Source organism: Siniperca chuatsi, linkage group LG12 (assembly GCF_020085105.1).
Source record: "Siniperca chuatsi isolate FFG_IHB_CAS linkage group LG12, ASM2008510v1, whole genome shotgun sequence".
In the NCBI taxonomy this organism is placed as follows: Eukaryota; Metazoa; Chordata; class Actinopteri; order Centrarchiformes; family Sinipercidae; genus Siniperca; species Siniperca chuatsi.
The window spans coordinates 16,748,643-16,763,333 of NC_058053.1; the positions used below are offsets into that span (position 1 = coordinate 16,748,643).

Genomic DNA, 14,691 nt, shown 5'->3' on the forward strand with positions numbered 1-14,691 from the left:
GTAGCTACATAGGCAAAGCAGTGCTTTGAGCTAAATGCTAATGTCAGAATGCTAACATGCTTACAATGACAATGCTAACATGCTGTTGTTTTGCAGGTGTAGTGTTTTCCATGTTCACCATCTTAGTTTAGCATGTTAGCATGCTAATATTTGCTAATTAGCACTAAACACAAAGTAGAGCTGAGACTTAAGGGAAGTCTAAAGTATAAAGTACAGCTGAATGTCTGAACAAAATTTCATGGCAATCTATCCAATAGTTGAAGAAAGTGTCACCAAAAACCATAAATGTCAATCTGCTGGTGGTGCTAAAGGAAAAGTCAGGGGATCACTAAAGTCATTAGGATTCTTGGGGACCATGAATGTCTCTATAAAATGTCAGGGCAATCTATCCAATAGCTGAAATATTTCTGTCTGGACCAAAGTGGTGCACCAAACAACCGAAGCTTACATGCCTAAAAGCAACCTACATTATACTACTACAATGAAACTGTTGTTAAATATTGTTTTCTAATGCTTGACAAAAGATGTAGTGCCTTTTTTTAACACCAAGTATTGCTTGTCTCTGTTTCATATAGCAGTGTGCCCATACTGTTTAGATAAAATGCACAAATTAGGCCAGGTTCTATGTCCCTACCACAAAGATGAAAGCAGTCTCCAAAGTAAATGCCCAAGAGAAACCATAATGAAAACATGTAAATACGCCAAGATTTTTCCTGGCCATACAGAAGAAAATATTTACTTTTTGACTTAACAATTGATGTTTCAGCGGGAAATTATTGCCAAGACATTGTGTGACAGAGAAAGTGTGCAGGCACAAAGATGTGACCAAACTCCAAAACTCCAGCCAGACCACAAGGAGATGTCTGAGAGTCTGTAATTACCTTTAAGCTGTCCTGATGTTAAAGAATCCACCATGAGACTCACGCAAACATGGCTGCCACTGTGCACACCTTCATTCAGTCTGAAGGTCTAATAATCAGTGTTTATATTGTGGTTACCAAATATGTACATGGCAACAGTGGTGTGTTTGATAGAACTTGTGTTGTTCAAACACAACCAAACAGTAGATATCATCCTTAAATTATGTTCCTTATTAGTGGAGTTATGACAGCATGATAGCCGTATAAATCTCAACAATGACCTGATCAGGTTTTCCCCTCGCAGAGCAAGGCCTCTGTCATTAAGACCACAAAGGAGCTGAGGTATATTTGTAGTTACTTAAATGATTTCTAACTACTGAGATAATTTTTTGGTTCAGAGAGTACAGTCAAACAACTTTCAATCTTCTACCCTACACCTATTTTATCTGTCCCATTTGTAACATTTATAGGTATATAAGTAGTATATTAATAAGTGTTTCCACTGTGTTGGTTGCTGCCATGGGTATAATAATATTTCTGCTGTGGGCAAACTTAAATTTTACATGATGACCAAATGTTAGTAGAAAAATAAGAGCATAGAGGTTGAGTTGGACCCAAACATACAGTCATAAACATGATCACCCAAGAGGGAAACCTTGTTTAGTATAGTATAATAATAACAATGACAAACAAAGCTCTACTATCACTTCTCGTAAAACCAGGGTCCAAAGACAAATCAGGCCTTAATAGAGGCCTTTTATAGAGATAGGAAAGGGATATTATTTCATTATAATGTCTCAACCACACTTAACAATTTATCCACCTAATTATGTTGGGCGCCCAGGTTGCACTGTCACAGTAAAGTATGGCCCAGAAAGAGCCAAGAACTTTTATTGAGCTGATATTAATTGATTTGTCCTGACCTACACAGACCTGGCCTCCCCAGGCTCAGCTTCCTCAGTGGAGCAGTGCCAAGGTCTGTCCTAAGTCTGCATAAAAATAAATGAGAAGCTATGGGGCTAGTCTCTAAAGCCAGAGGATATTGTTCGATTTCACGTCAGCCCTCCAGGAGGCAATTTAAACAAGCCAGCATGCTAATCAACCTGGTATAAAAGACAGTTCTGGAGGGTGGCCCATTCTTCTTTTTTTCTTTTCCACCTATTGCAACCAAGGCCAAAAAAAGGACCTTAACAATCTGAGGAGAAAAGTGTAATTGGACCTGTATCTGAAGGAGCATTAAACTCCAGTGAAATGTAACTACATGATGTGGAAAAGGAAACAAGTACTCTTACTTTAAAAGGCATGCCCTGGCCAGTTAGGCTGGCATGCCATTGTCACGTTTTTGTGTTGTTTTTCAAAATCCAGGACAAACTCAAAAAAAACCTCTTTGGTGTAACAATCATCCCAGAGAAAAGATGCTTATATAAAAACATGCTGGCATGGAGAAATCATTGCTCCACTGGAAGACTCTGAGCCAGGATGTGAGCTTCCCTGTTGCCATCAACACATCAACAATGTCTCAGTGGAACCACATTGTGACCCTCGTCTGAGGAGGCAGAGCCCTGATCCCCACAAATAATTCAATACTCTAATATCCCCTTGGTATTTGTTGCGACCACAGAAATATGATAGTGTTCATTCTCTGCTTGTGCCCTGAACCCACAGGTCAGGTGGTAGCAGATCACAGACTTCTCTGTGACTCAGAGGTTAAACTAATCATGCATGACTTTCTCACATGGCCCAACCAGTACCTTTAGAAATCTACACCAGCTTGTCATCCAGCAGTGGGTGAACCTGCTTTTCATGCATTTACATCACTGAGCACTTTAGGTGGTTTGACTGCTGGTTTCCTGTGATCGCTGTTTTCCTTCTCACTAAATGAATGACCTACAAAAGTCATTAACATCCAAAATGTGATGTAACTGTCCATTTAAGTAGACACATCTGCACCAACAATCTCTCTGAACCTGCACAGTCCCACAAATTCCTACACATTGCATTTATAGAACTCCTCATCAACACCCTGCCCTAAACTCAAAGTAATATCACCTATCTGTATGTTTTGGACTTTAGATAAATCAATCAATTCCTGTAAAGCCATATTTGACCATCTCATTTTTCAACTGTGTATTTGTTAAGCTTGCCTCTATATCTAACCATCTCAGTGTTAAGATCCTAAAAAAAATTATTTCTAATGTCTAAAAATCTGTTCTTGACTAGAGGTAAGAGCTAATAAACACTGCCCCCTACTGATACAAAAACGCTCTTACAGTTACTTACCAAAATCACCTGATGCATTGTCAGTATTTTTTTCTAAGTATGTGTGTAGGTTACAGATTTGCTGTGCTAAACTGTCAAACACACCATCAGTTTATTATCTTATTTTTATCTTATTTCATTGCAAGTGGATTGCATTTCATTTCAACAATCATTTCCCCCCCAGATACAAGTTTTCTGGCTCCATTACTTAAGGAATCTAAAAGCAAACCTGCGACCTCCACTAAATATTCTGGTACCATTACTGCAATAGTTCTTAAAAAAACAGTGGATTCTGAGCTTTTAAGATATAACAAAAAAGAGAGGGAACTGGAAATAAACTACTCACAAAGCACACTCACACTAGCATTGCCCTTACTAATCAGTTCAATGAAACAGTTCCAAAACATCAGCAAAAACTACGGCAAGAGAACAAAACACAAATAATATCTAGCTGTAGTGTCATGGGTGGAAATCACAAATAATCAGATCAGGTTTTTATCGTCCCTCGAGAGGAAATTTGATTTACAGTAGAGGGCAAAAACACAACATACAAGAGGACATGGGACATTAATCACAACAGTTACAGCAAACAACCAAATAAAAAAGATGTATCTGTTTGTTAAAAGTATCAAACCATTGGAATGGTAGCCATGATAAATTGCTGCTGAGCAGTGCAGTCAGGGTTCAGCGCAAATTAAGTGCATTTATTGCACTTGGAAAAAAACTGTTGCTTTTTAATTCAATTCAGTTCATTTTTTTTAATATAGCACCAATTCATAACAGATGTTATCTCATTGCACTTTTCCTATAGAGCAGTTCTAGACTGTATTCTTTATAATATTATTTACAGAGACCCAACAAATCTCACCATGAGCAAGCGCTTAGCAAAAGTGGCAAGAAAAAAAACTTCCTTTTAACAGGCAGAAACCTCAGGCAGAACCAGACTCAATGGTAGGCGGCCATCTGCCGCTGCTGAGCTGGGTTAAGAGAGAGAGAGAGTGAGAGAGAGAGAGAAATGGGGGTGGGGGAGAGGGATCACAATGCAAATTCCACTTAGAATTTTAAAATAGTAATAATTAATGGTAGTGGTAATATTAATATTAATAAAATAATAATAATAGGAATGATAGTGATAGGAATAATAATGATGATGATAATACTAATAAGACTAATAATAACAATTGTAGTAGCAGTTGTCGAGCAGGAACACAGGGGCAGCAGGTGGCCCACAACCACAGATCCAGACTCTGCAGCTCCGGACACAGAAATATATGCAGAAAGCGACAGGAGAGACGAGAGACGAGAAAGCACAAAACTACGGGAGAGAGAAGATGTCGAGTTAATAACATGCATTAATGTGATAAAAATGCATACAGGTGGAGAGAGAGAAGGAGAGAGGAGCTCAGTGCATCCTGGGAAGTCTCCAGGCAGTCTAGGCCTAACTTTCTACCCTGGAGGACTTGTATCTCTGCCCAGAAGGGAGAAGAATGAATTCCTCCAAAGGCGGGAGGTCAGAGCTGGCTAAGATCGGCCGTGCCTTCCGCACAACTGTCATAGATATCTGCCAAAGAAAGCTGCTGTGTGCCAGTTATTTTTCTGGCTACTTTAACAATGTTGAACAAATGATTTTTGTTTTGCACTGTGAGGTTACCATACCAAGAAATCAAACAAAAAGTTAAAATGGACTCAATAAAGGATTTGTAAAATAAAGCCAACGCTGTCTTGTCCACATGAAAAGTATTCAGTCTGCACAGAAAGTAAAGTCTCTGCCAGCCCTTTTTACAGATTGCAGATGTGTTGAGCTCATGGTTCAAGTTCTTGTCGATCACTGTTCCCAGGTACTTGTAGCACTCAACTGTCTCAACAAGTGAGCCCTTAATTATAGTTGGAACGGTTGAGTGGGAGGGTTTCCTGAAGTCCATGGCCATATCTTCAGTTTAGCGAACATTTAACCTCAGGAAGTGGTTGTCGCACCACTCTACAAAGTCTTTCACAACTGGCCCATGATCGATCTCTCCATCCTGGAGCAGACTAATTAAAACAGTGTCATCTGCAAACTTCAGGAGATGCCTGTCATCGTATACTCCTACAGTCATTTGTATATAGAATATACAATATTGGGGACAGGACACACCCCTGGGTGAGCCTGTGGATGGCAGCTGCTTCTTGGATAGAGCACCATTAGCCCTGACTGCCTGGGGCCTACATGCTAAAAAGTCAATTTCACCATAACGCATCAAGATTAATGGTGGACAGTAGTTTACAGTGGGGTCTGTGAGCGTGCCTGGTCGGCTGGCTAGCCAGCAACCCCCGCAGGTACAAACTTGCTGTTGTGGCAGTTTGTGGAGCTTCTCTCTGCTGCTTTGGTGCTACAGGAACAAAAACGTGAGCTGCTGTGGCTGAGTAGCTCTCCTCTGGGGCCTGTCTAGGTCGTAGTGCCGGTTTGAATCATAGCTAGGCTAGCGTTACTGTTTAGCAGACGCCTGGAACGGTATAGCCAATCAGAGGCAGAGAGGGGGCGGGTCTACAGATCGCTCTTCTTCTAGTAGAGACTGTTGTTCTATCAGCTCATGTGAGGGAAACTAGAAACTGCACCTCACATTGCGGATTCCCTTTTACAGGTCTGCTGCGGTGCGAATTGGACAAAATTCCACAAATAAATAGGAAGGAATTAACAAATGTCACGTGGCATACAAGCTGACAGGAAGCAATCTACAAATGTGCACAACCTGTTTCATATGTAAAAATGGATCCACAAATGCATAAATATCACTTTACATGTATTTGTTGTGGTGAAACAATTTACATTTGTAAAACCTATGTCATTTTTATGTCAAATTAAAATACGTTTTTACAGAGTAAGTTATGCATATTTGCAAATCACTATTTTTGTGGATATGCCTTTACAAAACACAAATAAAAAATACATATTTGTGCATAGTGAAATACTTGTGAGTTACATTTGTGGATTGTCTTCTGTGGGTTACAAATAATAAAGTCCAATAAAAACTTCCATAGATTTTAATTACCGCCCCCAAATACCAAATACAAGTATGTGTGTGTGAAAGAATCAGCTGCTGCTGTACATATTATAGTAATAAAGTATTCAACCACAGAAACTAACATCTCACGTTACATACGAAGCTGGCTAACTTACTAGGCGGGGTTGTGAGCTTCGTTTAAGCATCAAACTTTATTAATTAAGTATTAATGGCAGCAGCAAGCTAGTTCATTCAGTTACCTCAGCAGCGTTTTGATTCTAAAGATGATCCTCAGAGACAGACACACACCTCTGTGGAGATCAGAAAGACAGATACACTTTACTGTGATTGCTGAAGCCAACAGGAGCTAGCAGGTAAGTTAACGATGCTAACACGGACTCCACTTTGATGCTGAATAATAAGCTCACAAGCCAGGCTAGCTAGCTAGGTAGCATGAGCAGCCTTATTAAACTAAGAGGCTGTTTGTATAACCAGTGATGTTGCTAGGTACGCGTCCTGCGTCTCTGAAGCGTTTAAATCCGAAAGGACGCGGTAAAGTCCTGGGGACGCACCATATTTTCCCCCTGATAATGCTAACGTAGGCTATATTGTGAACAACAAATTCGGGTTAAAATTATAGAAATATACAAAAGAAACCTCGCTGTCAAAAAAACGGTTTCTTACCGTCTGCGTATATACTGTATCTCTCCAGCACCAAACGGGAAGCATCAAACCGGGTAGTTACTTTGGAAACGACCGAAAAACTCCTCAAATACCGACTCACACAAACACGATAGATGGTGAATTAACAGTGTTATGGGTCGGTGTTTAATTCGGCGTGTATCTGATCCACCAACCAGCACGTATTTTCGTGAGAAATCTTAATTTTTGAAAGGTTCGCCACTCATTCCCACGGTCTTCTGTCACTAAAATAGAGCAGCTAAACGACGGAGGCTAGTAGCGAGTTGAGGCACAAAATCCAAAATGTGAAGTACGGAAATAGAGTATCTTTATGGAGTATATTGATGCCAAATTGACAGGAAGACTTCCGATATATGACTCCTTTTAGCTTGTGTTTCTAGAGCTATGTTTTTTTGCGGACACGTAAGGAAGTGTTAATAAATCCTATTTCTTAAAGGGAGTTTGGCGTAATATTTTCCACGGAGCGCGCAGGATGCTTCAGTTTAATTTAAACTGCTAATACTGTATATAGCCTATATTTTTTAATGTTTTGTCACCATTACAGAAACACTAGGTACCTGCTAAAGTATGATAGGGGTGTCTGACATTGACTGCCGTTAGTTATTGGTTTGATAGTCTACTAATTTAACATGATGTGCTTGATGATGTTATGACTCCTGATGAAACTTGAAAGCTCAGCATTCTCGTTGTCCTTTAACTTCCCTTTTTAACATTTATTCACCCAGAAAAAGCTAATATTTCTCTGTATAATATGACCTCCTCTTTCTGACAGCTGCTGTGTGTCTGCAGTGTATTTACAGATTTATTTGTGTAACCAGCTTCGACGTCTGTGTCTGGATTGCAGTCTATGTTGAAAAATAGCGATACCACGAAGCGTCCTTTGGTTTGTGTTCATTTGTTGGTGAGAGAGAGACATAGGGAGACGGCTGCTGTCGAGCAATCAATAGAGTGAATGAGGAGAGGGTGCGGCGGTAGCGAGAAAGCTGGTGAATCAGAAAAATAAAACTTTTTTTAATTGTTTCATAGCGGTTACGTTCTAAAGCACAAATAAACAAGCCCACGTCCCCACATCTCCGCACAAACCTGCAGCTAATCACAGCAGCGCCTGATTTGGTCCCGGCAGCAACAACACAAGACACTCTCTCCAGCAGTTAACGTCACCATGACAACAATGTCAACGATAGTTAAAACCTCATCTGGGGACAGGATCGCTGTGAATGATCTCCAGCTACTGTATGTTCAACGTTACATGACTAACAATTTATTGATCAATATAATAAAAATTTCGAAATAGAAACATTACACTTCATAACATATTGTATTCATAACAAGAGGTATGGGCTGGGTCCGGATTGACTTGCCGTTCGATTCGGATGCGGATCCAGGTCCGGACTTTGAGAAGCCCTGGTGTAGGTTATATAGTAGATTTGCTGTGCTAAGCTGTCAAACACACCATCAGTTTATTACCTTATTTTTCTCTTATTTCATAGCAAGTGTATTGCATTTAATTTCAACAATCATTTCCCCCCGATACATGGCTTCTCTTGTAAATACATTCCCTTAGTTTTCTGGCTCCATTAGACTACTTAAGGACTCTAAAGCAAATCCCGCAACCTTCAGTAAATATTCTGGTATTCACTTCCAAAGCATCCATCATCAGCAAAAACCACAGCAAGCGAAAGGTAATACAATACAAATAAAATCTAGCTGTAGTGTCATGGGTGGAAATCACAAATTAATGAATAATCAATAGTATATTAAAAATATACCCTGAGCGCTGAACAATTTCAAATGCTATCACAGCAATTAGTCGACAGAAACAAGCTGGTCTCAATGAAAAAAAATCAGTGCACAAAACGATGAACCATCTTTTTGATCTTAGATTTTTAAAAGTGGGTGTGGTGGTTACTGTTATATTATCATAGGTATACAGCATCATAACATAACATATATTATCCGTCTTTTATAAGTCCAGAGGGATTATTTGATGCTTGTGATGACTCGACTCAAGTACAACACCTTCAATAAAGCATTTTGATTGTAAAATCTGTTGTTTTAACCTCGTCACTGGATGTCCAACTAAGCTTACAATATTTCCATTACACCATAAAGTCTTCCTTATGAGTAAAGTCACAATATATGATTTATGAGATTAGTCGTTATTTCTGTAATACTGTAGTGTTTCCCTAATATGTAAGCTTAAAAGTCGTAGCATGACATTTATAAGATTAGTGCTGTTAAATTGATAGTCAAATATATTATTTATAATTGCTTGATTTATAAAAAAACATACATGTAGCATCATTAGTGGACACTTTTTTTTGAAAAAACAAACAAATGTAATTTACAATGCAGCTATTAGTCAAATACATTACATAAATAATATAAAAAGTAGCTAAATAGTTAAAAAATAGGAGGACCAGGGAAAACTTAAGAAATGGGTACCATAAATGAAACAAGTACTTTTTCTGTACTCTGAGTTTAACTTCTGGTACTCTGACAATGTTTGTTTTTTCCTGTGTCTTTTTTTCCAAACAATGGACCAGATGAAACACCATAGATTCTAGGCGTAGTGTATAAAGGGTGTGTTTAAAATTTTTTGGTTGTGACAGTTCATTCTGTATTCAGGATGTGCTTCTGACTGTTAATTCTTTACTGTAACAGGTACGTTTTTTGAGAGAGAAGGATTTAAAAGATTTCAACCAAAAAATTCATAATTTTTTTGTCTCTAATTATAGATAACTGCCAAGTGTCATTTCAGGTGCATGACATCTCTCTGAGACTGACTCACTACATGGCTGTATTTTTGTCAGTTATCTAGTTAGCATACTGTTATTACTGGTTTATTGAGACCTTTTATACAATGTTACTTTAAAAAAAAAAACAGGCAACACAGATGAACCTTTCAATCTTCTGTGGACCTCGACCTCACAACTGTCCTTTTTTACTTAGGTCAGTGTCTGCTTCTTTTCTCAATGGCTCTTACTGTATGTCCATCTCTCCACCATTTTCCAACAGTGAATATTTGTCTGACTATTTACAACTTCACTTTCACTATCTGCTTCCTTCCTAAATGTTCACTTTTCAGTTTGCCAACTTCTATGTAAGCCTATGCAACAACTTCAGCTTTCTTTTGTCCTTCTTCATCCTGACTAAGGCTCTTATTGCCTTGCTTTTCTTCTTTTGGGACACACTGGACCTCGTTTTTATTTTCAACAGTTTCATCCTCACCTTTATTTGCTGTCTGGCTGCCCCTCAGACTCATCTGAGTCATGCCTGGTCTTACCCTCTTCTTCTCGATCTGGGTCTGCATGTGCAGTGTCTGGGGACTCTTGAAAGGTGTTCCTGTTGTCTGGTTTTGTTGGTACGGGGCTCTGAGGCTGCTGGGAGGTAGCTAAATACAGATCCTGTTCCTTTTCTTTTTCTTCACCGTCACCTACACTATCTGATTTGTTTTCATCTTCAGAAACTGGTTTGTCTGTTTCTTGCTGGTTGTCTTTTCTTGTGTGTGTTTCTTCCTGTGACAAGTTTGAATCTTGCTCATGTACTGGTATTTCTGAACCTTTCTGTTCAGGAATGGTGGACGACTGCTTCTCCTTGCTGAAGTCGTCCGATTCATTTATTTTCTGCTGAATGCCTGAAGAATCAGATTCTCTGACAGTTTCTCCAGTGACCTGATCAGAGTCAGACTTCTCCTTGTGTTCACCAGCAGTGTCCTTAGGTGCCATATTTGGAGAGCTTTTGGTCAAAGGGAAACATGGCTGAGCAGTAGAAGTTTCAGCACTGGCAGGAGCAGACTGTGCTTCCTCATCCTCATCTGCCTCCTCCTTTGACCCTGAAACAGACAATAAAATATGTAAAAAACTGAGTACAGAAAAGTAAATACAATGTTCAAACCACCCAGAAGCATTATTGGTTTCTTATCTGCCATTTTAAGAATTAGCAGTCACAAAATTAAACTTCCACTTCTGTGCTGTGTATCAGTATAACTTACCACGGGTGTATCAGGGATCCAGTGATGATCAATCATGAGAATAAAGTTTGGTTAATGTCAGGATCACAAAAAATATTAACTATCTCAATGGCTACATGTGCATACCAGTAGAAGTACGTGAGAAAATCTGCTTTTTATAATTTGGTTTTTACCAACCGACAAGGCTCCAACTCTGCTGGGTGGAGAGACTATACAGATTTGGTAGCTTGCCTAGTGTTTGTTTCTTCCAGTGACAAGTTTGAATCTAGCCCAGTTAGAGTAATTTCTGAACCTTGCTCTTCAGGAGAGGTGGATGATTGAAGAGCAGAGGTTCTCCTTACTTAAAATGCACAACTCACCATCTGACTCTGTTTCTTTTATATCTGTTGATGATCCAGATCCCGGACTGTTTTTCTCTGTAGGTTCTACAGTGATCTGGTGTGAGTCGCCATCTTCCTTGTGTTTGGTAGCAAGGTCGCTGTTCATAAGAGGCCTTTTTTCCTCTTCCTGATCTGTTGTCTTGTCTGACCCCAAAACCAAATGAAACACAAAATTCAATTCAATTTAATTTCAAACATCCAAACTGTTTATCTTACAACAATGATGCTAATAACAAGCTATTAACACAACTATTTCACATGTGAGCCATGGCCTGCAAGAAATTGAATGGCTGTGGTTGCTTTTTAACTTTAATGCAATACCAGCAATTAAATATGAATAAATGGTAAAAATGGACTGTACTTATCTAGCGCCTTTCTAGTCTTTTCCAACTACTCAAAGCGCTTCAACTACATATTACATTCACCCCATTCACACACTGATGGCAGGTGCCATCAATTCAAAGAAAGTAAATCATTTACACATACACACACCAAAGGAACAGCCCTCTGGAGCAATTTGGGGTTCAGTGTCTTGCCCAAGGACACCTTAATAGGTGGGCTGGGGGAAGCCGGCATCGAACCGCAGACCTTCCAATTGGTGGATGACCCGCTCTACCACTAAGCCACAGTTGCTCTGTTTGAAACTGTTTCATTAAGTTTTACTGTCTAATTTAATTGAGTTTCATTGATGATCAGACTGTCTATAATTAGAGACAAAAAAATTCCAGATTTTTTTCTTTGTGGAGCGATTTTTAGATCGAGACCTTTTCAATTCATTCTTTGACACACAAGCGTTCTCAATACACTTTATCTTATCCGCGACAGTGCCTGTAAAGAATTAACAGTCAGAACCGTCAAATAAAATTGGAACAACCTTTATACCATGTATCAGTTATAATACTCTCACCTTTATCTGCGTCTTCTGTGCTGCTGTTTGGCTGCCCCTCAGACTCATCTGAGTCATGCCTGGTCTTACCCTCTTCTTCTCGATCTGGGTCTGCATGTGCAGTGTCTGGGGACTCTTGAAAGGTGTTCCTGTTGTCTGGTTTTGTTGGTACGGGGCTCTGAGGCTGCTGGGAGGTGGCTAAATACAGATCCTGTTCCTTTTCTTTTTCTTCACCGTCACCTACACTATCTGATTTGTTTTCATCTTCAGAAACTGGTTTGTCTGTTTCTTGCTGGTTGTCTTTTCTTGTGTGTGTTTCTTCCTGTGACAAGTTTGAATCTTGCTCATGTACTGGTATTTCTGAACCTTTCTGTTCAGGAATGGTGGACGACTGCTTCTCCTTGCTGAAGTCGTCCGATTCATTTATTTTCTGCTGAATGCCTGAAGAATCAGATTCTCTGACAGTTTCTCCAGTGACCTGATCAGAGTCAGACTTCTCCTTGTGTTCACCAGCAGTGTCCTTAGGTGCCATATTTGGAGAGCTTTTGGTCAAAGGGAAACATGGCTGAGCAGTAGAAGTTTCAGCACTGGCAGGAGCAGACTGTGCTTCCTCATCCTCATCTGCCTCCTCCTTTGACCCTGAAACAGACAATAAAATATGTAAAAAACTGAGTACAGAAAAGTAAATACAATGTTCAAACCACCCAGAAGCATTCTTGGTTTCTTATCTGCCATTTTAAGAATTAGCAGTCACAAAATTAAACTTCCACTTCTGTGCTGTGTATCAGTATAACTTACCACGGGTGTATCAGGGATCCAGTGATGATCAATCATGAGAATAAAGTTTGGTTAATGTCAGGATCACAAAAAATATTAACTATCTGCATGACTACATGTGCATACCAGTAGAAGTACGTGAGAAAATCTGCTTTTTATAATTTGGTTTTTACCAACCGACAAGGCTCCAACTCTGCTGGGTGGAGAGACTATACAGATTTGGTAGCTTGCCTAGTGTTTGTTTCTTCCAGTGACAAGTTTGAATCTAGCCCAGTTAGAGTAATTTCTGAACCTTGCTCTTCAGGAGAGGTGGATGATTGAAGAGCAGAGGTTCTCCTTACTTAAAATGCACAACTCACCATCTGACTCTGTTTCTTTTATATCTGTTGATGATCCAGATCCCGGACTGTTTTTCTCTGTAGGTTCTACAGTGATCTGGTGTGAGTCGCCATCTTCCTTGTGTTTGGTAGCAAGGTCGCTGTTCATAAGAGGCCTTTTTTCCACTTCCTGATCTGCTGTCTTGTCTGACCCCAAAACCAAATGAAACACAAAATTCAATTTCATTTAATTTCAAACATCCAAACTATTAGCAAATCTTACAACAATGATGCTAATAACAACTGAAAACATATCATACCTTCTCTTGAACCATGTTGTGACTGATTTTCCAAATCATTGCTCTTTCCTTTTCCAGAGCAACAAGGTAGCAAAGAAAATAAAGAAACAGTATATTTTAGGTTAGTATGTCATCAAGCGTTCAGTGCTCATTACTGAAAATCTTTAGCTTTCTATGCAAACAGTTGTTGGAAAAACACTAAACATGAAACGACTCAAAATAGCTTTGAGAATATACTGACAGTTACAGTATCAGCTACTCCTCCAGAGTTGCTAAAAAATACATGCAACTTTTTCCAAGATAGCAATAATTTTGTAATCAATTCCTATGGTTAACATCCTATTTTGAGAAACTGCAATTTATTTACTGTACCTTTGCGGTGTCGCAAGTAGAAAAAGACGGCGATGCATATCACGAGTAAAATTAAAAGGATGGCCACGACAGTCACTGCTACAACTACACTACTTTTATCTGCAGAAAAAACACACAATTAAAATAAAAGTAAGTTCTGCAATATCAATAACGAGCTGCGTTACTTCTACAACCACATACATATGACATATACCACCCTGACACTGGACATTTCAGTCTAGTCTTATTTTATTGTAGGCATTATTATTTCAAAGTGCCGTCCCAGTAATACTGTTTTTTCACAATGTCAGCTTTCATGACATTGGAATTGTCACCAGTACCACCACCCCCACTTTTCAGCCAATAACATGGCCCCAGTCTTTTTGCTCTTCACAGAGTTCAGTGTATTTCTCTAAGAACATATTTAGAACCATAATACTGTTGAGGTAATGGAAACCCAAAGTGTTCAATATGATATAAAATAAATAATCATAGGAATAAATTGTGTAAAATACTGTATATTATTGAACCAACAATTTGTGAAATAACTGAAGAAATAATTAAAACTCATTATGAAAAGTTATTTCATCATTCATTTTCATAATACCTTTAATTTTATTGGATACAATTTTTACCTCATGGTAGGCTTTTTTTTTAAAGTCTGCTTATAATTCTTGGCATTTTTCCCAATAACACTGTCATTTCATTTAACATTTTATTTCATGTCACTTTTCATGACAGTGCAGTTGTCACTGCCCACCTTTCAGCCAATCATGTAGCACCTGCCTCTCTTAAGCTAACAAGCTCAACAACTGCTACCAAATTTAACCAGTTAATAATACATGTGAAAGTTAAGTTATAGAAATACAAAGTAATTAAAACCATTAAAAATTAGGAATAAAAACT

General features: G+C 38.9%; 1 protein-coding gene across 2 annotated transcripts in view; it reads right to left on the minus strand.

The window, feature by feature from the left end:
• Window positions 1–14,691, minus strand: part of LOC122885826 (protein starmaker-like) — a 44,942-nt gene that overhangs the window by 23,831 nt on the left and 6,420 nt on the right. Inside the window, exons 4-9 of one of the 2 annotated variants that reach the window (XM_044217512.1) lie at window positions 13,807–13,905; window positions 13,456–13,503; window positions 13,178–13,342; window positions 12,063–12,680; window positions 11,135–11,299; window positions 10,034–10,637 (exon numbers count right to left, since the gene is read on the minus strand). In XM_044217512.1, coding sequence (XP_044073447.1) covers window positions 10,036–10,637; window positions 11,135–11,299; window positions 12,063–12,680; window positions 13,178–13,342; window positions 13,456–13,503; window positions 13,807–13,905 — 1,697 coding nt within the window. In that variant the 3' untranslated portion in view covers window positions 10,034–10,035. Of the gene's footprint in view, window positions 1–8,040; window positions 10,638–11,134; window positions 11,300–12,062; window positions 12,681–13,177; window positions 13,343–13,455; window positions 13,504–13,806; window positions 13,906–14,691 lie in introns of those variants that run through there. The other variant, XM_044217511.1, reaches the window with a different exon arrangement.